The 25,346-nt window shown below is 49.6% G+C and overlaps 2 protein-coding genes and 1 long non-coding RNA gene across 3 annotated transcripts in view; 2 read left to right on the top strand and 1 right to left on the bottom strand.

Moving 5' to 3' along the window:
* The window catches only part of Srprb (SRP receptor subunit beta), a 34,037-nt gene extending 29,789 nt beyond the window's left edge, over nt 1-4,248 (top strand). Inside the window, exon 9 of the mRNA XM_048334990.1 lies at nt 4,230-4,248. The gene's annotated coding sequence lies outside the window, so the exon portion shown is untranslated. The remainder of the gene's footprint in view (nt 1-4,229) is intronic.
* Nucleotides 1-8,351, bottom strand: part of Rab6b (RAB6B, member RAS oncogene family) — a 27,600-nt gene extending 19,249 nt beyond the window's left edge. Inside the window, exon 1 of the mRNA XM_048334991.1 lies at nt 8,130-8,351. Within this exon, the coding sequence (XP_048190948.1) occupies nt 8,130-8,199 (70 nt within the window). The 5' untranslated portion in view covers nt 8,200-8,351. The remainder of the gene's footprint in view (nt 1-8,129) is intronic.
* LOC125342681 lies at nt 6,739-25,346 on the top strand. Its single transcript, XR_007209259.1, has 3 exons — nt 6,739-6,749; nt 14,017-14,021; nt 25,215-25,346. It is a non-coding gene; the product is annotated as an uncharacterized LOC125342681 (long non-coding RNA).

The following is a 25,346-nucleotide window of genomic DNA, read 5'->3' as shown; positions in this document are numbered from 1 at the left end:
GTGGCTCAAGTGGCAGAGCACTGGCCTTGAGCAAAAGAAGCTCAGGGATAGCACCTAGGCTGTGAGTTCAAGTCCCAGGACAAAAAAAAGAAGAAAAGAAACAAAAAAGATCAAGGAAAAAAATAAAGCTATAAATAGAGAAAAAAAATCAATCAGCTGAAACTAAACCTTGACACAGATGTTAGAATTAGCAGATGAAAACATCACGAAGTCGTTATTATAACCACATTCCACATGTTCAGAAAGTTAAACGGAGATGTGGAATGTGTTTTTAAAGACTCAAATCAAACTTCCAGAGGTGAAAATTACATAATGTCAGGGATGATTAGACACAGTAGAAGAAAAGATCAATGAACTTGCCAACAACAGTCATTTAAAAAAAATTGAAAGAAAACCTCTCTGAAACAAGACACAGTGAGAAGAGAATAAAATAAATGATCAGAACAGCAGTGAGCTGCGGGGTAATGTCAAGCGGCTTACCACACATATAAACACCATCCTTAAAGGATGAAGGGGGAGGCAGGAGGGGGAAAAAGGTTTGGGGAAAAAATGCAAGGGGGGCTGGGAATATGGCCAATTGGTAGAGTGCTTGCCTTGTATACATGAAGCCCTGGGTTCGATTCCTCAGCACCACATATACAGAAAAAGCCAGAAGTGGCGCTGTGGCTCAAGTGGCAGAGTGCTAGCCTTGAGCACAAAGAAGCCAGGGACAGTGCCCAGGCTCTGAGTTCAAGCCCCAGGACTGGCAAAAAAAAGGATCAACTCACAGATCAGAGAGAGAGGGAGGGAGGGAGGGCCAATACCACATCATTCACCTCTGACCACAGCAGAGTCTAAAGTGAACAGCTCTTCTGGGAACCGGTGGCTCATGCCTGTTACCCCAGCCACTCGGGAGGCTGAGATCTGAGGATCATGGTTCAAAGCCAGCCCAGGCAGGAAAGTCCACAAGACTCTTATCTCTAATTAACCACCAAAAAAGTCAGAAGTGGAGCTGTGGTGCAGGTGGTGGAGCCTGGAAAGGAAAAAAAAAAGCTAAGGGATAGCATCTAGGTCCTGAGTTCGAGCCACAATATGTATACATGAACACACACACGCACATGCACACACAGATTTCTCTCCCTTAACAGCTGCAAGGTGGAGAGATGGCATGGTGAGAGGATTGGGGGTGGGGGTTGGAGGGGACACTGCACCCCCCCTCTTGGCTTCTTGGCTGTTCCCTTCCCCCCCCCTCACCCAAGCCCGGGGGGGCAGGGGGCTGCCCCATTACTCCCATCTTGGGTCCTGCCTGGGTGGAAGAAACACCTTCTGGGAACAGGAAGTGCCGGGCAGGCCTGTCCTCGTTGCCTGGCAACCAAGGTCAAAGCATACATCCAGAGAGGCACGGACATTCCCAACAGAGCCGGTACCCACGAGACCCCAGGCCCACCCCCCCCCCCCCCCGCAACCCGCCCGTCCACTCCTCCCCATTTCTGGTGCCCTGACTTTGAGACACTGCGTTCTTTTCAGGAGCCCCGTCTGAATGCTAATTCTCTCTCAGGAGCAGCACAGGGACCACGGGACCTGGGACAGGGCCCAGCCTTCTCCAAGCACTGGGGCCCGCACCATGGGCACCGAGGGGTAGTGGCTGAGAAGATAGGAATGGAAACAGGAGGGTATCCTGTGAGATTAGGAGAGGGAAGGACGCAGACTTCCCTCTCTCCCTCCTTTCATGGGAATCCTGGGTTTTGAACTCCAGGCCTGGTGTTTCCCTCGGCTTGCTTGCTTAGCTGGTACTCTACCGACTTCAGCCACGCTTCCAGTCCGGCTTTTCACCGGTTACTTTAGAGATGGAGTCTCATAGATGTTTCTGCCGGGGGGCTGGCTCTGAACTGCCAACCTCCAGATCTCAGCAGCTAGGATGACAGGCATAAACCGCCGGCACCCAGCCCTTTTTATGCCTTTATGAGAAGCAACTTTAAAGGCCTCATTTCATCCTCAGAGGTGCGTTACCATCTGCAGCCTCCAGGACCTACTACGCCTGTCCCTTGAGTGTATCACCCCTTTGGGGACCAGGGGTTGGCAGGCCAAAGCACGTGGTGTAGTTACCTGGGCTCCCACTGGCCTTGTTACCAAGCGATCCAGATAAATATGCTTTCCTACTGGAAAATCACATTCTTAAAATGAAAAAAACTTGTACTCTTTTTCTTCTTCCCCCCCCCCCCCCACTCCAAGATCCTATTTTGTTTAGGGGCAAAAGTTATATAGATATAATGGCAAGAACGTGCAATTTCGAGCTCTGAGAGATAATAAAGACCTTCCTAGGAGCTCTTAGAAGTGATTTCTTCTTCGTTCCCTGCTTCCAGGAAACAAAGACAGGCCTAATCATACCCAGTCCCCTTGGGGCTTTAAGTCTCTCGTCTCCCTGCCTGGAGCCCCATTTCCCCGGCTGCTTGTCTTTCTAGGCTGTAACAAAAGAGCTGCCCATCTCAGGGCGGTGTCTAGGACTTCTTTTCCCTGGCCACCCCCTCCATGCCAGAGTTCTTACCCCTTCTCTTCTCCCGGGCGAGAAGCGGAGAAAGGATGGAGCTCGGTAAAAAGACCCAACCAAATACAGTGACTGAGGAGTTCTTTCTTCTCTCCTTCCCCGCTCTCCTTTCCCCACGCCCTGGCTATGTTTCTGGACTTAAAAAACAAACAACCTGTTCTACCCAAACTTCCCTGGCCTTCCTGAATGATCCTGTCCAACCATTTCTCTAAATCCTTTCCGTGGAGGTCACAGGGCCTGCCGTCAGGAAACAATACTCATAGGCTAGTTCTGAGGATGTTGTCAGGGAGAAAATGGTGAAGGGGTTATTCTGGGTATCTTAGCAGGATTCATTATAAATGGAAGGGTGTAAAGGGGAGCCGTATACCATGGCGTCTTCTTTCAAGGCCAGGGTTCTACCGCTTGAGCCACAGCTCCACTTCCAGCTTTTTGGTAATAAACTGGAGATAGGAATCTCACAGACTTTCCTGCATGGACTAGCTTCAAACCACGATGCTTAGATCTCAGCCTCCCGAGTAGATGGGGTGACAGGCATCGGCTACCAGTTCCCAGGTCCGCACCCCACACCTCTTTAAATTGTACGAAAAGCAAAGATTTTGACTCTGTATCCAACATCCAAGTTGTTCCCCCCCCCCCCCCCCCAATCTCAAGCCAGCCACAGCAGAAGGAAGAAATTAGGAGAGAGAAACGGAGGCACAGCACAGTTTGGCGCTTGACTCCCAAGTTCCAAGGGATCCATCTGTTCCTGCTCACCTCTGGTGACCTCTTTGGAGTGAAGGAGAGAGGAAGATGCCTGCAAATGTCAGGGTCTTGGGCATGCACAGTGAGTGCCCTGGGAATGAACAAAGCTCAATGATCCAGTTCTCTGAAAAGGATTCTCAAGGTCTGCGATAAGAACCTTCAGGCACGGGAAAGTAGCAGGTGCTGGGATGGAGGAATCCTACGGCAAAGCTGCCCTTTTACTTGTAATCTACAGAGAGGCCATCAGCAAATCTCACACCTTTCAGAAAATGTCATGGTTTTCAAGTCAAGATAATCAGTGAGCACAGAGTGGATGGAGAACAGGGAAGGGGGGAAAGGAGACTAGGACATATTTGGCTCAGGGCTTATGCCATTCTGAAGTGCTTTCTTTCTTTTTTTTTTTTTTACATCCACTTAGGAAAAAGTGAATAGACAAGACAGTAGAAAGGTCATAGGGCTTTGTGTCATGTGATCACTTATTTTTTTTAATGTTCAGAAAACACACACACACACACACACCACACACACACACACCCCTAAAGTCTTGCCCTGTTGCAAAGTCAAGTCTTAGAAGACAGTCTCTGGGAGGCTCCTGGCCAGGCCAGCAAAAGGCTCTCATGTGCTGTGGTTCTCTGTGGAGCCACAGAATGATCCTTCAACCTTTAACCAGAAGGGCACCGGCGGTTCACAGCTGTCATCCTGGCTACTCAGTAAGCTGAGAGCTGAGGATCGCGGTTCAAAGCCAGCCTGGGGAAGGAAGAGTCTGCGAGATTCTTATTTCCAGTGAATCAGCAGAAAGCTGGAAGTGGAGGTGTGGTTGGAGGGGGTAGAAGACCCTTGAGAAGGGGGGGGGGGAAACTCAGGGGCAGTGCTCACTCAGGCCCTGTGTTTAAGCCCCAGTACCCACACCCAAAACAAACTAGAAAAAGGATATACTGCAAGAGAGAGAGAGAGAGAGAGAGAGAGAGAGAGAGAGAGAGAGAGGCAGAGCCTACTCAGCAACAGCTGGCCAGACCCCCCCCCCCCCAAGAATCACCACTAACCTCTTCTCCCCCACCTCACACTGTCTACAGAGAAGAACAGAAGGACAAATAAGGTTCTCCTGGGTGGGGGGTGGGGGGAGGCGTGTCCTTGCAAGAGTTCAGCCAATGAGGAGGAGAAGCAGCCTGCCCCAAAGACAGGCAGATACCCCCCTCCCCAGCCATGGATGGCTCTCACAGCCGTCCACCGTGATGATCCCCGTAAATGTCTGGTGCTCCCCAGTGGACCAAAAGGAATCCACACAAAGACCCACTCAGAGATGGCGTCCAATAAAGAGATGAGGGAAGGGAGACCGGAACTGAGGGAATGAATGAATGAATGACCCAGCCACCGTTACACATCCTCTTACGGTGCGGGTGATGGGTGGACCTCAGCTTGGGCCAGTACGCCTCTTGCTTTGTACCTCAGGGAAGGGAAGGCAGGTAGAGATGCCGCAGGCCCAGCCCTGCCCCCCCGCCCCCCCCCTTTCACACCAGGCACGTGTTGATGAGCCCCAGGAAAGCCCGGATCCCACAGATGCCATTATACCTCAGGAGGAAGGCGTGCATCCGTCAGGCCTACTCTCTTCCACCAATACCTGCTCTGGATGCCAATCAAGGGGGCCCACCGGGGGACCCTCCTGGTGTTTCCAACACTGTCACCACCCACGACGCCAGGTCCGGAAGGCCCACAGATCCACGTGGACACAGCCCACGCTACCCCAACCCCCACCCTTACGCCCGGGCTGTGACCGTCAACCTATAGACCACAGGCTGGGGCGGGGATCTACCGTCTTTGCAGACCTGATGGTGCTCCTGGGATTATGTGGCCCAAGTGTCGTCGTTCTTCTTCACCCCTGGCCAAGGACCACGTTCCACATCAGAATTCAGCTGCCTTTTCCCCACTGGCCTAGACAGATGCCCCTACGATGCCGGGCAAAGGAAAAAGAGGAGGCCATCTCCCCGAAGAGGACTCAAGCCCATATAAGGCTCTAGAAGGCTCTGCTGAGCCCAGCTGACCCAAGTCCCTGTGTCGAGAGGCAAAAGACCTCAGTGGTCACGTAGGAAAGGGAGAGCTAGACCTCAGCAGGCTCCCTCCACCCCCACACGCTGCAGAGACGCTGGCTCATGCGCCTGGGAGATGTTCAATTGAGCGTGTGCAAGAAGAGAGAGATGGCGGCAATGGGGCCATCTCCCACTACCAGACACAGGGGTGTCCTCTAACCTAACCCAGTAACCCTAAAAGCAAGCACCATTAGAAACCTAAGGCAAGCAGCTCATTAATGGTACAAGTAGAAGGAAGCCATTCACTGCCAGAAGGGACCTGATCTAATCGCACTGATGGCAGAGCCCTTAGACCAAACCCTAGCATGGTTGGTCACTCAACCCAGTCATTCCTGAGCCCTCACAGGCAATGAACGGCTCCTTCATTCTTGGCTTCCCCAGCCTCAAGGTCATCTGGATTCCCAATGACAGGGTGATGGAAAGTGGTTGCCTGGAAACAGGAGATGCAGGTTCCTCCCCTCCCTTGCCCAGGTGTTCAAGACGTACCCTGAGCATCTAGGCAAACCCTTGGCCTTCCTCCTCACACACCCCCTGCACTTCTGCGCACTCCAGGAAGACAGTGGGCTCGTGTCTTGTGTCTGTGGTTTTCCCAGAACACAAGGAGCTTTTCAAGGCTCAGCTAGCCGGTGGCCTTGGGCCTCGGGCCTCAGCAGAACTTTTTCTAAGGGAGCCCCCCCCCCCGTTTTTCCTCAAATCAAATGAGAGTTTTTCATCACCAAATTGGTCTTCACCGAATTGGAGCAAGCAAATGTTTGAGACTCTGCAGCAGTCTGGGAATGGGGAGTGGGGGGGGGGGGGAAGGTATATGAAAAAGTTAGTACCTTCAAAGCAGCCATTTCTCAGAGACAGAAAACCAGATTTCCAACTAGGCCTTAAATTTGGCTCCAGGTAACACAGCTAAGAATTCAACTCCCAGGCCTCCTTGGTGTCTTCATGTTCCCAGCCAAGGCTTGAAACACACTCAGATCCCATCCAAGACACAGCAAGGGGGGGTGGGGTGGGGGGGAGGGCCGGGGATAATAATAATCCGCCCTGTGACACCCACCAGGATCTCTTCCACACCGGAAACCAAGAGGCTAAGACAACAAGCTGGCTGGCTGGATTGATCTTGATGCGACATGTCCCCTGCATCCATCTCTCTATGTTGGGGACTAGTGACAGCCTCCGGATGCTGGGGCTCCCAACCCCCATCTCAGGTCCTAGGCAGTCATGGGAGGCGGTCACGTGACCTCTAGAAATAGAGCTAGGGTCCTGTCCACCAAGAAGAGGCCTTCTCCATCACAGAGGCTCAGAGAGCAGTCTGTTCCTCCATGAAACCCCCGCGTGACAGCCACCTAGAGGGGCACAGAGGTGCCACTCCTTCCTACAGGTGTTGGAATGGTGGGGGGGTCCCCACATATGTCTGGAGTTCCCATCTAGGATCAACCCCAGTGAGGGAGATGCTTTTTTCTCAGGGAAGGTTGCTGGGCAGAGGAGAGCTCCCCCTCCACCACCCCCCCCTCCTCCCACAGTCTCCCCTTCCCCTGGTTCTGGCGGGCTGCCACGGTGACCTCCCTCCCTGGGTGAGGGCAGGGAGCTGGGAGGGTGGGAAGAATCCAACTGCTGGCTGGCAGTCTCCGCCGCTCGGGAGGGGAGAGGGGGGCAGGGAAGCCAGGCAGGGTGTGTCACCCACCCAGGCCTTTCTCCCAGGCTGTCCCTGGAACCATGTCCTAAATCACCTGGCGGGGGTGGGGGTGGGGGAGGGGGCTTCATTGTCATCATGCCCACACCTCCCCCCGCCCAGACTCAAGGAACCTAATGTTCTCTAGCAATGTTCTCCGCCCCGTCTAGAACCTTTCGCCTACTTGGATATATGCCCAGGGGAGGGGGGGGGGGGGGTGCAGTGCCCACCCAGGGCCTGCCAGTTCTCTCTTTCTAGAATGGACAGGTGTTGGCTGGGGTTTTCCTAACCCCCCCCCCCCCCCCCACTTACTCATTTACCACCAACAGCCCCGGGGTTCTAGGACCTGGATGCACCCTTTCACCTGGCTCCCAAGAGGGGCTTTGGTGCAGTCAGTGATACTGGGGGGGGGGGGGGGAAGGGAGGGTGTTTCTGTCAGACGCTGACCCCCATCTCCCAAGAGGGGTGCAGCCCCCTCGCCCCCTAACCCAGCACCCTGACACCGGCGCCGTCTCCCCGTCTCCCGCAGGCAGCCGATGCCGCAGTGCCCGCCAGGCGAGCCAGCCGGCGAGCCCGGAACCTTCGGGGCCTCGCCCAGCCTCCGCCCTCGGGCCTCCCCACGGCGCTGCACCTGCCACCCCCAGACCCCCCCCCCCCCCCCAGACCCCCTGGTCCCCCATACCCCCCAGACCCCCAGACGCCTCCCACCCTCCCCAGCTCAGGTCCCCCACGCTGGGGGCCTCCACCCCGGATCCCCCCCCCCCAGACGGCCTAGGTGGATCCTCACCCCCGGGGGCCCCTCCCCACCGGCTCGGGCCCCACCCCAACCTCCCCCTCCCCACCCCAGCAGGCGGGAGGGAGGGCGGGGCGGGGCGGGGCGGGCCTGGAAGGGCTCTTTTTATATTGATTTATTTATTCTAAGCCAGGATAGAGGAAAGGGGGGGGGGAGGGGGGTCCCCCCAATGGGGGTGTGTGTGTGTTGGATATTGTGGGAAGAGGGTGGGGGGGAGGAGAGGGGAGAGACTCAGCATCCAGACCCCCCACCTCCCCACGTCCCCCACCCCACCACCACCCCTCCCACCCCACCCCCCAAAAAAAAAAGACCAAGCCAGGCACTCACCGCTCTGTTCCCCCAGGAACACCAACTTGAATTTCCTCAGCGGGTTCCCAAAATCTCCCCCGGCGGACATGGTGCCGGCAGCTGCGACCGGGAGAGGAGGAGGAGGAGGAGGAGGAGGAGGAGGAGGAGGAGGAGGGGGAGGAGGGGGAGGGAGGCCGGCGGTGCGGGAGCCGGAGGGGAGGGGGGGGAAGGGCTGGCCGCGCGGCTCCCCGACTCCCCCAGCTGCGTGTCCGACGGTGGCGGTGGAGAGGGCGAGGGGGGGGGTGGGGAGGAAGAGGAGCGGAGGGACGGGGGGGGGGTGGGGAGGAAGGCAGGCGGGCTGCAGCGGGGGTGGAGGGGGGGGGTGGCCCCAGGTGGCTCTGGCTGCCCCCCGATCGCGGGGTGCGCGCGGGGATGGGGGGCGCAGGGAGGATGGGGATGCGGGGGGGGGGGCGCGGGGCTGGTCTCCTCTCTCTCTCTCTCTCTCGCTCGCTCGCTCGCTCTCTCTCGCTCTCCCTGCGAGCCCCCGGCGAGCCCCTCGGCCCCCCCTCCCGCTCCCCGCCCCGCAGCTCCAACCGGCGGCGGCGGCGGCGCCTGCGCCCTGCGCGCCCTGCGCGGTCCCCGCCTCTGATGTCATGCGGGGCCCCGCGCGCGCGCGCGCACACACACACACACACAGGGTTTGCGGGGCTTGGAGAGGAGGCGTGGAGGGGTGGGGTCGGGCATGGGTCCCTCACTAGACACCCTACCCCACCCCACCCCACCCCACCCCCCCCACACGTCTGCATCTGGGAAGGACCGAGCCCCCCCCCCTCCCTCTCTGCACCCACCCTGCTGCTACTTCAGGCTTCCCCACGCTCTCCCTTGAACCGGGGGTGGGGGTGGGGGTGGGGGTGGGGGGGGAAGGACATGAAATTGTCTGCTGTGTGTGTGTGGGGGGTGGGTGTCGGGGGGAAACACTTGTTTCTGGCCCTCCTTTCCCTCCACCTCCAGCCACACCTAGCCAGATGGGCAGTCCTGTGTTGAATAGGGCAGAAAGGGGTGGGGGGGGGTGGGTGGATGGGTGGGGAGGTTGGGGGGGAGGAGGGGGTGCACCAGGGTGTGGTGGAGGGTGGAAGGATGGATGATGGATACCTGGCTCAGGTGGGGGAGGGTGGGGGGATGGAGCTGAACTGTCACACACACACACACAATGAATAAATAATAAGCAAATCACAAAAGGGATGAGGGCAAAGAGCAGATGTCAAGCCTGAGATACACTCTGGGGACACATGGCTCAATCCTAAACTTGTCACGGTTAACGGGGGTTGTTACAAAAAACGCCTGGCATTCTCCTAAGGTTAAATTCCAGCCCAGCGGTAGCTCAAGAAATGACCCGATGAGGGGCCCGGGTGTGTGGTTCAAATGGTAGAGCACCTACCTAGCACGCAGAGAGGGTCTGAGTTCAAACCTCGGTGCCAATAAGGACAAAGAAAAGGAACACTCGATGGAAATCCAGGCCTGACGGCTCATCCTTGTAATCCAAGGGAATTTAGGAGGGTGAGATCAGAAGATGCGGGGGGGGGGGGGGGGGGGGTGTGTGTCAAAGTTCAAGGCCAGCCTGGGTGGAAAGTTAGTGAGACCTCATCTCAACCAATAAGCTAAGTAGTGATGGTAGACACCTGACATCCCAGCTAGATCCAAGTCATAGGGAGGAAGATTATGTCGGAGGCCAGGCCTCAACTCCAACTAGAGGGCTGGTCCATGGAGCATGCCCACAGGGCCTGGTGTGGCTCACACCACACGTCATGCTGTGGGAATCAGAGACCCTGGACTCCAAGTCTGCTGTGCTTCTTCCAGTCCCTCTCTTTTTCCATCTACCAATCGCTTTGCCTCTCCCCATCCGGCCTTCTTCTGAGCCTGTCCAATAATAATAAATAATAGTAAAACAAGAAAGCAAAAAAAAAAAAATATAGCTCAAGTGGTAGACAGCCTGCCTAGCAAGCTCAAGGCCCTGAGTTCAAAACCCCAGTACCAGGGCTGGGAACGTGGGCTTGATGGTAGAGGGCTTGCCTTGTGTGCATGAAGCCCTGGGTTCAATTCCTCAGCACCACATACACAGAAAAGGCCAGAAGTGGTGCTGTGGCTTAAGTGGTAGAGTGCTAGCCTCAGGGACAGAGAGGCTCAGGGACAGAACCCAAGCCCCAGGACTGGCAAAAAAAAAGAAGTACAAAAAAAGAAGAAGGGGGAAAAGAAAGTACTTTGTTTTCTCCTGCGTCTTTTGAATTTTGTTCTTCTCCCTGCATTGTGTCCCCGAGGTTCATGGGTAGAGGGCTTTTCCTCTTTCTCTGCTAGTTAGTATTCTACTGTATGTCCCACTTTTAAAGCCATTTTCAGTAAGATGTGTGTGTCCAGTTTTTAATTTTAGACTCACATAGAGGTTTCAAAAAAAGAAAAACAGTCCAGGAAGTCTCTATGCATCTTTGTCCTGCTGTCTTTTGATAACATCTTATAGAGCCATAGCACATTTGACAAAGCCAGGAAATTAACATGGAGAATGAACCCAGATTCCTTTCTGCTATTAAAAACAGTGCTGATGAGAAGATTCCTCCCAAATCTGCTGAAGAGTTTTCCTAAGATCTGGATTTGGGGAGGTAAATCGCTGTATAAAACCAAGTGCACGCTTAATCATATGCCAAATGTTTCCAAAGATAGCTGTCAGCATCTGCACCTATACTTTTCACTTTCTTCGAGAAGGGACTGGCTATTTTAAATTAAAATTTTATTTGGGGATCGTTCTAACAAATGAGACATAGCCTCAACCTATATCCCTAGCTACCTGGGAGGCTGAGAAATGAGAGGACAATAGTTGCAAGTCAGATCAGGCAGGGACGGTGGACGCGCGCATATGTGTATTTTTATGTACATCGACCTTCTATCATGAAATTACCTTCTGAATTCTGCCACGAAATTATCATGGGTTTCATCATGATATGACTTCTGGTAATACCCTTGCTTTAAAAGTATATTTTGCTATAAATATAACCTCTCCAACTTTTTTTTTTTTTCTGGTCAGTCCCAGGGCTTGAACTCTGGGCCTGGGCGCTGTCCCTGAGCCTCTTCAGTTCAAGGCTAGCACTCTACCACTTGAGCCACAGCTCCACTTCATTTTCTGGTGGTTCATTGGAGATGAGTCTCATGGACGTTCCTGCGCAGGCTGGCTTTGAACCATGATCCTCAGATCTCAGCCTCCTGAGCAGCTAGGAGGATAACAGGTGTGAGCCATTGGTGCCCAGCCCAAAGTTCTATTTGTTCTAGTATGGAACATTTTCATATCCTTTCTCTTTTTTTTGGCCAGTCCTGGGCCTTGGACTCAGGGCCTGAGCACTGTCCCTGGGCTTCCTTTTGCTCAAGGCTAGCACTCTGCCACTTGAGCCACAGCGCCACTTCTGGCCGTTTTCCATATATGTAGTACTGGGGAATTGAACCCAGGGCTTCATGTACACGAGGCAAGCTCTCTTGCCACTAGGGCCATATTCCCAGCCCTCCTTTCTCTTTTTGTATCCTTTGTGATGCAATTGTTTCTTGTAGGCAATACATATTTGAGTATTTTCTCTTTCTCTCGTATCAAAAAGAGAATGTCTGCTTTCAATTAGGACATTGGTGGAAATTTATACTTATTGAGATTATGAGCAGATTTAAATTCATTAGTTGCAGTGTTTTTTTTAAACTATTGGTATCAACTGTTCTTTGTTTCTTTCTTCCTTGATTTCTACCTTCTTCTGGAACAAACTTTTTTTTTTTTTTGTCTTTTCTTTTTTGGTACTGGGGATCGAACCCAGGACGTTGCACTTGCTTGGCAAGCACTTTGCCACGTAGCTACATTCCAGCCCAAGGAACAAGCATTGCATGAGCTTGAACTCAGTGTCTCATGCTTTTGCTTCTTTTTTGTTTTTGTTTTTCATTCTAAGCTGGTGCTCTATTGATCACCGGAGCCATACCTAACGCTTCTGGAAGATGTTTTGCTGGATATAAAATTCTAGGTGGCAGATATTTTATTAAACATGTTGTAAACACCCTCCTGTTTCTTTGACTTCTGTAGTTTTTATGAAGAAGAAAAAATTCTAAGTCCTGCTGCATTAACAGGGAATCTGTCTTTTATTCTCTGGCAGCTATTAGCTGCTTTTTCCCCCCCTGTTTACTTCTACTTCAGAAATTTGATCTGTAAAATATTTGTTTCCCGGATCAGAGTTCTTAGAGCTTTTTGAATATGTGGCTTATCAGTTTTGGAAAATTCTTAGCTTAATATTAATATCTGTGTGTGTGTGTGTGTGTGTGTGTGTGTGTGTGTGTGTGTATACTGGTACTCAGCTAGGCCTTGAACTCAGGGCCTGGACTCTGTTCCAGTGGCTCACGCCTAGCTGCTCAAGAAGCTGAGATTTGAGGATCAAGGTTCAAAGTCGGCCTAGGTAAGAAAGTCCATGAGACTTTCCTCATCGATTAGCCACCCCAAAATTTAAAAGTGGAGCTGTGGCTCAAATAGCAGAACACAAGCTTTGAGTGAAAAAAGTTAAGGGATAGCACCTAAGCCCTGAGTTTAAGCCCAGTACTAACACACACACACACACACACACACACACACACACACACACCCCTAACATAAGAAGCCCAGGTGCAAAGAGGAGGGTACTGGGTCGGCAGTCCTGGACCCATAATCCCTTTCAAAGCTCTCCCTCGGGGACCTATGGGCCCCCTACTAGGCCCATCTGGTTCTGCCCCTCCCTCTAGCATCACCATAGAGTTCAAGGCATGAATGCGCAGGCCTTTGTGGGACACTCTGATGTAAACTACAGTAGAACATAAAAACGATTCATCTCCATGTGTCTTATTTTCGTCAGAGCTTATTTTTATAATTGCAGGGCACTGTCCCTAAGCCTCTTTGTGCTAAAAGCTAGCGCTCTACCACTTGAGCCACAGCGCCACTTCTGGCTTTTTCGGAGTGGTTTATTGGAGATAAGAGTCGCGTGGACTTTTCTGCCTGCCTGGGCTGGCTTTGAACCACGATCCTCAGACCTCAGCCTCTCAGGTAGCTAGGATGACGGGGGGGGGGGGGGGGGGGGGTGGGGGGGGGGGGAGCCACCAGTGCTCAGCTAAGAATTGTCTTTAAAATCAGTGAATGCTTATTTGAAACTTTGTAATTCTTGTACTTCCACTTTAGCTTCTTAGTCAAGTTTTAAATAGAAATGAGATTACTTGTAATAATGTATTGCATATAGCACATATAAAACATCCACATATTATAAGAAGTGTGTTCATGTATTTGTTTAGCCCTTCCTGAACACATGCACATAAAGAGGGCTAGAATGATATTCTGCTAATGTAAATGCTAATTATTTATGAGTGGTGGCATTTGGATTATTTTAACATCTATGCAGTGTTTGAATAATTTATAATAAGTATGCTTTCTTTTTTACAAAACCCATACTGATTTTTTTCTCTACACAAAAAGACTTGAAAAGACATTAATGCTGCTTATTCTAATTTTGTCACCATAACCTTGAGTAATTTATTTGCAGAAATGTTCGTATAACTTGCTCCAGTTTAACTCGAGGCTTTATAGTTAATTGTGGAAGGGATGTATCCTTTAATTTTAAGGCTGTGAAACTGCAGAGCTGGTTTTATTTTGGGTGTTTATTATAGAAAAGTGTAGTTGAGATGCTGTTATAAAAAATTGTGACATGAAGCCAGGTGCTGGTGGCTCGCGCCTGTCATCCTAGCTACACAAGAGGCTGAGATCTGAGGATCAAGGCTCAAAGCCAACCCGGGCAGGAAAGTCCATGAGCCTCTTATCTCCAATGAATCACCAAAAACCTGGAAGTGGAGCTGTGGTTCGAGTGACAGAGCCATAGTCTTGAACACAAGAGCTCAGACATAGTGCTCAGGCTTTGAGTTCAAGCCCCAGGACTAGCGCGCGCGCACACACACACACACACACACACACACACACACACAATGTGACTTTTGGAAATTGAGGCATAGTTCAACAGCACCAAAAAGCTAAGCAAAAGCACGAGGCCCCAAGTTCAAGCCCCAGTATTCACACACACACACACACACACACACACACACACACACGTGACTGTTCACCTTGAGTTACAAACTGTATTTGTGATAGGCACCTGGATTTCTCTCCTACCACTTGACAAGGGATCCCTGGCTAGGTTCCCTCTGGTCTTGTCAAGATTCATCTGAGAGTTTATAAATGAAGTCAAGATTCTGGTGAATAAAAGGTGTAAGACTGAGAATACAGCTTCATGGATACAGTACTTGTCTGCTACATATAAGGCCTGGCTTTGATCTCTAATACTCCTGCCCCCCCCCCCCCACTCACATTTAGAAAAAAGTAATGGCGGGTGACATTCTGACAAGAATTTGTAGCAACAGACGCCTTCTTAAATAAAACATACAATCTCCTTTAAGCTAAGGAGTTGTGATTGGCATCCAATAGGAGAATGGCAAGACAGGTTGTTGGGTTCAGAGCTCTATCTGGCAAGCATAGAACTAAGCTGAAAGCTACTAAGGAGCTGAGTTGCTTTCTTTTTTATTTTTTTGCCAGTCCTGGGCCTTGAACTCAGGGCCTGAGCACTGTTCCTGGCTTCTCTTTGCTCAAGGCTAGCACTCTGCCACTTGAGCCACAGCACCACTTCTGGCCATTTTCTGTATATGTGGTGCTGGGGAATCGAACCCAGGGCTTCATGTACACGAGGCAAGCGCTCTTGCCACTAGGCTATATCCCCAGCCCGAGTTGCTTTTTTAAAAAAAGTAATCACTAAACCAACTGTGGAAAGGAAATGCGCCCCCTTGCAGGCCAGTTAGGTTGACACCCAATATCTGACAGAAAGGTAAGTATTTATTTCCTATGACTGCTAATAGCAAACTTTTTTTTAAACAACAGATCTTTCTTCTCTCTGTGTAGGGAGGGTGGAAGTCTCTTAGTATATCGCCAGGCTGAGATGAAAGGGTCATGAGGGAAGAGATTCTGCCGGAGAAGCTGCCTGAGCCTTTTCCAGATATTATGGTGGCCTTGCATGTGTGTGTGTGTGTGTGTGTGTGTGTGTGTGTGTGTGTGTGTGAGTCCTTCCTATCTTTACCTCCGCTGTCCCGCCCCTTCTCCTCTGGGTGTGCATGAATAATCTCCCTTTGCTTCCTCTTGGATACAAGATACTTATGAGTTGTATTTACGGCCTGTGTAGATCATCGGGGATAATCTGGATTAATTTAAGATGATAAATTTAATTACATCTGCCAAGGCTTTGCCATGTGTAGTAATGCCTGCAGGTTCTGGGGATTAGAACCTAACTTTCAGTGCTGAGATTTAACTGTACGGCCGTGGTAATAAAATGATAAGATTAAGAAAGATCTGGAAAGGTTCCCATCTCTTCCAAAGATGGCTAACTTCACACCACATACATAATTTAAATCCAAAAGATATGAATGTGTGTGTTTACCACGACCTGAAGGATAAAGCTCCCATCTGGCAATTTCCATCACTGCTCTTGGTCACCTAAAGGAGGCTTTCAGGGTCAGTGCAAATCGTCTAGAGTAGTCGTGACTGGAGCAGAACCTCCTGAAATAGGGGCGATGGGCTGAGTAGCCACCAGAGTTGCAATGGTCCTTGTAGCTGCAGAGGAGTTTCTGCAAAGTATTTCAAGACAGTCAGACTTCCCTCGGGTTCTCCCCTCCCCCCAAAGAGGCTGTTTGATTGATTGCTCAAGGTATCCAGGAAGGGTCTGTCAGCTGCCATTCAATCAAACTCCTACCAGCTTCTCGAACCCGACCCATGGCCTCCACAGAAGAGGCTGATGGGTAATGTTTGCCTTTTCCTTTTTCCTTCCCAGAATCCCTACAGCTCTGGGTGGAGGGAGCCGGCAGGGGAGGGTACGGTGGTCAAAGCAGACTGGCTGAAACTGTTGACTTTTCAGCTCTGAGATGTGGGTAAGCATATTAAATAAGCTTTAAAAAAATTCATGGAGAGAGGACTGGAATTTCTGAAAAACAAAAACCGTATTCTTAGAATAAGTACCTTGTGAGTAGCGAATTAAACTATGTGTTAATAATTAAGCTTTTGTTTAACAAGTAAATATTGCACTCTGAGATAAGGGAGAACAAATAGATGCAGAGGTTGGGGGGTAAAAAAAAAAATCCAACTACTAATTATAACATTTCAGTCCCAGATGAGTTTCAAACAATAAAGAGCAAACTGCTATTATCATTTTGCAGAGTGTTAAAACTGACTAATTCAATTTCTAACCCATATAATTTCTTTTCTCCCCTACCATTGCAGATGGGGCAAATGGGAGGAAAATAGTCATTTTTTCTTTATTGTATTAAAATTATAAAAAAAATGATCTGGATGTGGCTCATACTTGTAATCCTAGCTATTCGGAAGGCCAAGATCGGAGGATCATGGTTCAAAGCCAACCAGGGCAGGAAAATCCATGAGATTATTTCTCTCTGGCTCTGGCTTTTGTGTGTGTGCTTGTCCTGGGGTTGGCAGGGCCTGGGCACTGTCTCTGCGTTTTTGTGCTCAAAGCTAGTGTTCTCTCGCTTAATTGAAGATACGAGTCTTACAGACTTTCCTTTTAGGGCTGCCTTCAAACCACAATCCTCAGATTTCAGCCTCCCAAGTAGCTGAGATTATAGACATTAACCACTGGTGCCTGGCTCTATGAGAATCATATCTCCAATTAACCACCAGGAACCTGGAAGTGGAGCTGTGGCTCAAGTGGTAGAGCACTAGCTTGAGCAAAAAGTTCAGGGACAGCACCCTAGCCATGAGTTCAAGCCCCATGACCAGCACAAGGGAGAAAGATACTCTTTACCTGACTTCTGTAACTATAACCCTCTCTTTACATCACCTTTATAGTAACAATAAGAGAGAGAAAGAGAGACTTTTGGCTTAAAGCCGTGTTACACCTTGTAACACTGTAATATTAGCTCTCTTTCAGGCAACCTCATAAACCTAAACGTGAATTGCTAAAAGTTCTACAATGGAAAGTGCTTTCCAGTTGAGGGCATTTGATAAAAAAAAAACAAACAAACAAACCACCCCAAACCCATACATGTATTTTAAATGGTCATTTTATGCTATGGAATAAAAACCATGAGGGTTGGTTTTCATCTAAATGTAGTTAAACTCCATAATTAAAGAAACCTGTAGAAAATATTAGGTCTGAGTTTTGCTTTTAAGGATAGTTCTCTGTTTGGTCCCTGGACGACTGTGCACTGAGAATAGTATCCAACTGAGATATATCTGTGGCATTGTAGCATTTTACACCATGAAGTATAACAGGCCATACACAGAGGTACGCAAAGTATAACTACACAACTCAATGAATTATGACAAAACACGGTACCCACCATGAGTTCAAGAAATAAGATATTCCCACAATCCCTGAGCCTCCCTTCCAGTTACTAAACTTGCCCACCTTACCAAGTGTAGCCTTAGTTTTTATTGTTTTTGGTACTGGTCCTTGGGCTTGAACTCAGGGCATAAGCGCTGACCTTGAGCTTTTTCATTCAAGGCTGTTGCTCTACCATTTGAGCCACAGCTCCACTGCTGGCTTTTTTTTTTTTTTTTTGCAGGGGGCGGGGGTTCACTGGAGATAAGAGTCTCATGGACTTTCCTGCCCCAGTTGGCTTCGAACCATGATCCTCTGATCTCAGCCTCTTGAGTAGCTAGGATTCTAGGCATGAGCCACCGCACCCAGTTCGCCTCAGCTTTTGTACTTGGGGTTATTCTGAATGATGTTACAGGTCCCTTGGCGCACATGTAGAATGTATTTCTGTTCATAGGTACCCAGCAGTGGAGTTTCTAGATCAGATGATCCAGGTATTAAGTCCAAAGGGTTAAAAGGAGGGTTGGGGCATAGCTCAAGTTATAGAGTGCTTGCCTAGTAAGCGCGAGGCCCTGAGTTCAAACCCCAGTGTCACCTTAAAAAAGAAAAGAAACATACAAGGAAAATACATTTTTACAACTGAAGGAGACTGTGGTCTTAATGAGTAAATAGGGAGTCTCAGCAGAAGTTAGGATGGTTAGAACAGTGTGCTTTTTTAGATCTTACAACCATTTCCTGTGAAAACGTGAACGTGATGGCCTTTCTAGACATCTAGACAATCCAATTGTCCTAAGCTTATCCCACTTAAAAATCCACCCCGGGGATTCTGAACACAGAGCATGACGTAGGTGGTACTTAAATCTAGTCTAGACTAGATTCCCTCAACCAATATGACTGGATTTTGAACCCAAGGCCTTGCACTTGCTAGACTGGCACTCTATCCTGCGAGCCACACACCTACAGCTTGGCTTTTTTTTTTTTTTTTTTCTGTATGCTTTTGCTTTTTTAAGACAAAGACTCAAGAGTTTTTCTTCCTGGTCTGATTTTGAACAGCGATTCTCTGCGAGCAGCCTCCTGATTAACTAGGATTAGACATATGAGCCACTGGTGCCTGGCCAATCAGTAATACCTAAGGAGTAGTAAAATCGTTTGAGACAAATAGTTGGGCATGAGTTATTTTGTTTTTGCTTTGGTCAGTTGTTGGGTTGGTGTTTTTGTTTAGTTGGCTTGAACTCAGGGCCTGGAAACTGTCCCTGAGCCTCTTGGTGCTGAAGACTAGTGCTCTACCACTTGAGCCACAGCGCCCTTTCCGTGCATGAGCTATTTTGAAGTAACTATTTTATGACTAATTTGTGAATAACGTCAGGGTCTTTAACCACGTTAGCAGGATAAAATACATTCCATCTTTTTTTGTGAGAAAGGAAGGGGAACGAACTAGAGATTCATGTGATCATATGGATGGATTTTAAAGGCACGACTTAAGATCATGATTATATCATACTTTGAAACAGGCAAGATTGTAGCAACACACAGCACCTCCACCGGTGCTCTGGGCCCATTAGCATGGTTATGAGAAGAGTTCTAAAACAAAAGAACCCAATAGAACTCATCAGGGAGGTGAGAATATTCTGTGTCTCCATTAGGGTAAGGAATGTATGTATGTATATGCTTATTGAAACAGATTGACTGAAAAGTAAGAGTGAGTGGGGTGTTACTACATGGGATTAAACCTTCTTACAGCTGGTAACGTTTTAAAGAGCATATTAAGTTTTAAATTATTAAAATTACTAAAATTAAATTATCGTAAATTATTAAAATTTAAAGTAGATAAGACTTGAACATGGCCACTAGGAGGTATTAAGTGACATAGCTTGCCAGGCAAAGTAGCTCATGCATATAATCCTAGCTACTTAGGAGGGTTAGTTCTGGAAATTGTGGTTCAGAGCCACTTTAGGCAGATACATCCAAGAAACTCTTCTCTCTAACCACCAAAAAATCTGGAAGTGGAGGTGTGGCTTAAGTGGTATAGCACTAGCCTTGAGTGGAAAAGCTAAGTCAGAGTATGAAGCCCAGAGTTCAAGTTCCAGTACTGGCACCAAAAGAAAATGACAGGCAATTATTCTACAATCCAGCAAGTTTTCAACTTTTAGGGGTCCACAAGAAAGCTTGTGCACAAATTCTCACAGCAATTGTACTCCTAACCATAAAAAAATTTCAAGCTAAATAACCAGAATAGATAATAGATAAATGAATTATGGTATATTCATCCAATGGCATACTACCTAGCAATAAAACGGAATGAAGTACTTACACACACAAGTACAACAAATAGATCTCAGAGACATGCTAAGCAGAAGACACCTTACATTGTATAGTGCTTGTTTATATGAAGATTTAGAACAAATTCATCTCCAGTGGAATAATGTCTACCAGTAATGAATCACATGGTAGGAAAGTGGGCACAGTGCACAAAGAATTACCGTGGCAGTTACTAATTTTTGTGGTATGGGTTTAACTCGGGGGAGTCATATTTGCGGGGCAGGCATTCACCATTTGAACCATATCCAGTTTGTTTGTCGGTCCTTTATTCCTCCTTCCCTTTCTTACCCTCTTTCTTTTATCTGTCTGTCTGTCTCTCTCCCTTCCCCCCCTCTCTTTCTTCCTTCCTTTCTTTGGCTTTTGTATTGGGTCTTACACTTTTTGCCAGGCCTGCCTTAGGCAACATTATATATATATTATCACATAATACTATTATATACTATTATATATAACATATAATTTAGTAAGCATTATTATATAATATATCATATTATGTAATATATAACTATATCACATATATGCATATATATACACACACTACATATATAATGGAAGTGGCGCTGTGGTTCAAGTGGTAGAGCACTGGACTTGAGCACAAAGAGGCTCAAGGATAGTGCTCAGGCCCTGAGTTCAAGCCCCAGGAATGGTTACAAAAAAATAAAAAAGATATTAGTCTGGACTGCCTGCCGCTCTAGGGAAATGGAAAGCCACCACTGAACTGGAGGTTCGAGGAGGAGGAAGAAAGATGGGGCGCCTGGCTTCTCCCCTTACACTCAATGCTGGTGTCTGGCCTGCCATTCCCTTCAGGCGTGATCACACTTGCCTTCAGTCAACTGCACACCTGCTCACACCTGTTGGCCCCTTTCCCCAAGACTGGGGGCGCGGGGCCTCTCCAGTGCCCTGGACTGTGACAGGGGAGACACCCCCCCCCACCCCTCCAGCCTCTTCCCACCTCAGGCAGGGGCCTGTCAGCAGGCCAGCCCTCCCCCCCCCCCGCCCCCCCCGCCCCCCCCGCCCCAGGAGCCTTGGAGGCCTGGAAGGAGGGCAAGAGAAGCTACCTGAAGCTTTCTTGCAGCCGCTGAATTGTTCCAGAAAGTCTTGCTGTGATAAGCTGTTGGGGTGGGGGTGGGGGGGGTCGGGAGAGAAAGCCTTGCTTCGTTTTCCCGCCTTTTACTTGCCAGCCAGGCCCAGGTTGGCCACCGCCCCCTAGTGGCCAGCCGCGGACTCTATTATAATAGAGTGCGGACGGGCCCCGCCCACCCCCAAGACCACGCCCGCGTGGGGGGCGTGGCCATCTCGGGGGTGGGCGTGGCTCTCCCGGCGCCCCGCTCTTTCCCAGTGTCCCAGCGCGCCCCCTGGCGGAGGCATCCTCTGCTGGGAAAACCCTACACCTCTGACTCTTGGAATTCAAGTCAGTCCCTGGGTCCCCCTGATCTTCTTCTGACTCTTGCTTGGGTGCACTTTGCCCTCGGTTAGGTCTTCATTCTTGTTCAAAGCACACGCCCTGGAAAGGCGGGTTCCATTGGCTTGTCATGGGGGTGGGGGTGGGGGGGTCCTTGCACCTATCAACCCACCAACTGAAGTGACAAGGGACAAGTGAGTGACAAGTGGAAGGCACCTCCTTTTCTCCATCTGCAGCCTGGGACAGGCCACACTGACCTCCCAGGGCTGAGTTTCCTCCACCACCGCTCAGCTCATCTCCAGTTCCAGCCCATCCTCCTGATAGACAGACATCCCCTCCCTGTTCTCCCATCTTGTAAGCCAGGGGCCTAGAACAATCTCTCTGCCAGAAGAGTCGTTGGAGAGTGGGTGGGGAGGGGAAAACTGGGAGACAGTGAGGGAAAGGGGTGACGTGGTCTAAAATGAAATGCACCCATTACCCGATTCATGTAACTGGAAAACCTCCGTACATCACCTTTATAAGAGCATTTTTTTTAATCATTGGAGAACTATTTCCTGTACCCTGCCTCTCTCTTAGCCATGGCTCCTTTTCTGTTTCCATTGAGCCAGTTCTCTTCTTCATCTCCCCCATCCCTCCTACAAATGCCCTCCTCTTTGCTTGGGTATCATCCTATTTTTTGGGACACCCATCCCTGATTGGATACTTCCTTCTCGGGGATACTTTCCCTTGATTGTATCTCTCCTCCTCCATCACAGTAAGCGTCTCAGGTTCATTCCTCTGTAGTCGATTCTAGTGTTCTGTTTTCTGAGCACGCAGGGCTGTCTTTTCCCTCACCTGTAGGGCAGTTAGGGCTATGGGACTGGTTCTGGCCAGGGTGGGATGGACACAAAGGTGTGGTTGTTCAAGTTGAAGCACTGACTTAACAGGGAGAGACTTACTGGACTCATTCTTGCCTCAATGCTCCAATCATGGCAGCGTGACGAACTACGGGCATCTCAAGGTCCATGCAATCTGCTTACTGAGTCACCTTTGGAAGCCCCTGCTTCTGAATGTCACCCTTTATCTGCTTTGGTGTGACCTTCGGTTGAGCAAGAGATGGGTTTGTGTGACATCACGTCAGTGAGATTGGTGAGGTTGGTTGCTGAAGCCTGGCTAAGCCTGTCCTGAGTGATTCACTGATTAAAGGAGTTTGCTAAATGAGTGGACAGCTTGGCAGACTAATGATCTAGGTACATTTATTACTGTTTTCAAAGTGGAGCAGGTGCCTGGGGAGGCAGGGACTTCAGCAAGTGGATGTTGTGTGGCTACACAGCAGGGATGGGAACAGGGCAGAGAGCGGATGAATGGGCAGGGTGCATCATGGGAGAATGGCGATCTCTCATTTATGGCTTGCCAAGGGCTTGCCCAAGGCCTGTTTACATATTTTATCTCTGATGAAAAGTTAATGAATCTGGCGCTCTTGGCAGGAGATGGACATTTCTCCTAGGTATTTAGTTCCTGTGTTTGTGAAAGATTAGAATTTTCTCATGGATTTATGAGCTCTCTTTCTCTCTCTCAACTCAAACGCAATAGACATGGCCAATCTCTCTGGGAATCTGTCATATAATATTTCAATATCAATTGATACTGACGAGTTCAATCCCTCGCTTAACCACATCTCTATCTATCTTTGAGACTGGTTGAAGAACATTACAATATGACATTTGTGTGTGTGTGTGTGTGTGTGTGTGTGTGTGTGTGTGTGCATGTGTGTGTTGTGGGGCTTCAACTCAGGACCTGGGCACTGTCCCTGAGCATTTTTGCTCAAGGCTAGTGTTCTACCACGTGAGCCACAGCGCCACTTTGGCTTTTCCTGTGTATGTGGTACCGAGGAATCAAACCTGAGGCTTTGCGCATGCCAGGCAAGCACTCTACCACTAGGCCACACTCCTGGCTATGACTTCTTTTCTTAAGCAAGCAGTCACCAGATGGGGGTATTCTTCCAAAGGTGTGTGTGGAATTCTCAGGGTTGTTGTTTTTTTTTCTCCTTCTCAAACCTTTTTCTTCTTTGTCCCTTTTCTGCAGGACTTTTTACCTGGTTAGGGTCCTAAGTGAGCGATGGAAAGTTAGGCTTGTGTGGTACTAGAATCAAAGGTAAGTGAACTATGAACCTGGTTCTCTCATCTCCATCGTCCACCTGCCCTGGAAGAGATTCCTCCAGCTTCCGCTTCACAGATCAGTGAGCTTCACTGTGTGTGTGTGTGTGTGTGTGTGTGTGTGTGTGTGTGTGTATGTGCTAGGGGATGGTCTCCCCCCTCTCTAAGTTCCTCCAAACTTCAGAATGACTCAACAAGAAGATGGGCTTGGAGCAGACAGAGTCAGCCCAGTTATTATGTGCGTGAAGCTGGCCCAGGCTGGCTGCTTCCTTGGTTCCTGCGTCCTTGTTTGTAAATGAGATCGTGGAGTCTAATCTGGCGTCCATCCTGGGGTAGTGCTGAGGATCCCACAGAGGGCTGTGGGTCAAAGGGAAATTGACAGAGACGTGGGGGTTGGTTCTCATTGCATTTGTCCTCTCTGATCAGAAGCAGGCAGGTGGGTTGAGAGTTATAGTATCACCCGTGGCCCACGTCTTATGCCTTTGAGGCCCGTGGCCCCGGTCTTTCCTCTGTATTAAAAAAAACGCAGGTTCTGCCAAGGACCAGTGGTTCATGTCTAGCATCCTAGCTACTCAGGAGGCTGAGATCTGAGGATCACTGTTCAAAGCCAACCTGGGCTGTGAGGCCCTTATCTTCAATTATCCATCAAAAAGCTGGAAGTAGAGTGGGGGCTCAAGTGGTAGAATACCAGTCTTGACTAGAAAAGCTAAGGGACAACATCCAGGCTTTGCATTCAAGCTTTAGTACCAGAAGAGGGAGGAAGGAAGGAAGGAAGGAAGGGAGGGAGGGAGGGAGGGAGGGAGGGAGGGAGGGAGGGAGGAAAGGAGAGGGAGGGAGGGAGGGAAGGAGGGAGGGAGAAAGAAAGAAAAAGAAAAAGGAAAGGAAGAAAAAAGAGAAAGAGAAATAGGAAGGAAGGAAGGAAGGAAGGAAGGAAGGAAGGAAGGAAGGAAGGGAGGGAGGGAGGGAGGGAGGGAGCGAGGGTAAGGAGAGGGAAGGAGGGAAAGGAGAGGGAGGGAGGGAAAGGAGAGGGAGGGAGGGAAAGGAGAGGGAGGGAGGGAAAGGAGAGGGAGGGAGGGAAGGAAGGAAGGAGGGAGGGAGAAAGAAAAAGGAAAAGGAAAGGAAGAGAAAAAGAGAAAGAGAAATAGGAAGGAAGGAAGGAGGGAAGGAAGGAAGGAGGGAAGGAAGGAAGGAAGGGGAGGAAAGAAAAGAAAACTCAGGTTCCATCTGCTCTCTAACAGATGTATGTGACAGCACAAATTCATGACCAAATGACATCAATAGCACAATTACAATATATTAATGGCAATATGATAGAATGAAGGTTTGGGAGGATGATCCATTTTTTTCCCAGAACCTTCAGGTTGACATTCGACGTTTGTGAGCTCAGCTAAGGGCAATGCCTCCAGAATTAGGGTTAAATTGCAGCCTGAAAGACAAGGGTTAGTTATAGAGGATTCCCTTTCCAAGCAGGACCATCCCAGATGCTTAAAACCGGCCTGTGGGGTGGCCAGGAGACTCTCTTCCTGAGTGAGGTCTGTGGCTATAATTTGGAAAGTAGGCTGTCTTCACCGAGACTTCTACAGAGTTTAACCCTCCTCACCCAGCAACTTGGCCACAGATACAAACTCCGTGGTAACTTTTCATCATGGAAGGCCTTCTAGTTGTCTTCTAGTAGGCTCCTGGAGTGGGGGGGTGGCGGGGTCTTCACAGAGGCGTACCCCTAAAGGGGCCGCCCCGCAGGACACAGGGAGTCAGGATTCTGTCTCACCAAGGGCCGGGTGGAGCAGTCAAGTCTGGTGAGGTCATGAGTGGCACAGGTGGTCAAATCAGGATCCTTTTTGTTCATCTTTGGGTAGCTGGCATGCTTGAAAAGCTTAACATAGTAACCCAGCAAGCACATGGGTATCAATGCAGGGAGGTGAGAGAGGTAAGATCGGAGGGAAGCTCTCTGGAGAACCCTACACTGCCGGGCACAAAAACCAACCTCCGGTAAATAGAGTCATCG

Source organism: Perognathus longimembris, chromosome 26 (genome assembly GCF_023159225.1).
Source record: "Perognathus longimembris pacificus isolate PPM17 chromosome 26, ASM2315922v1, whole genome shotgun sequence".
Lineage (NCBI taxonomy): Eukaryota > Metazoa > Chordata > Mammalia > Rodentia > Heteromyidae > Perognathus > Perognathus longimembris.
This window is presented reverse-complemented; position numbering and strand designations above follow the sequence as displayed.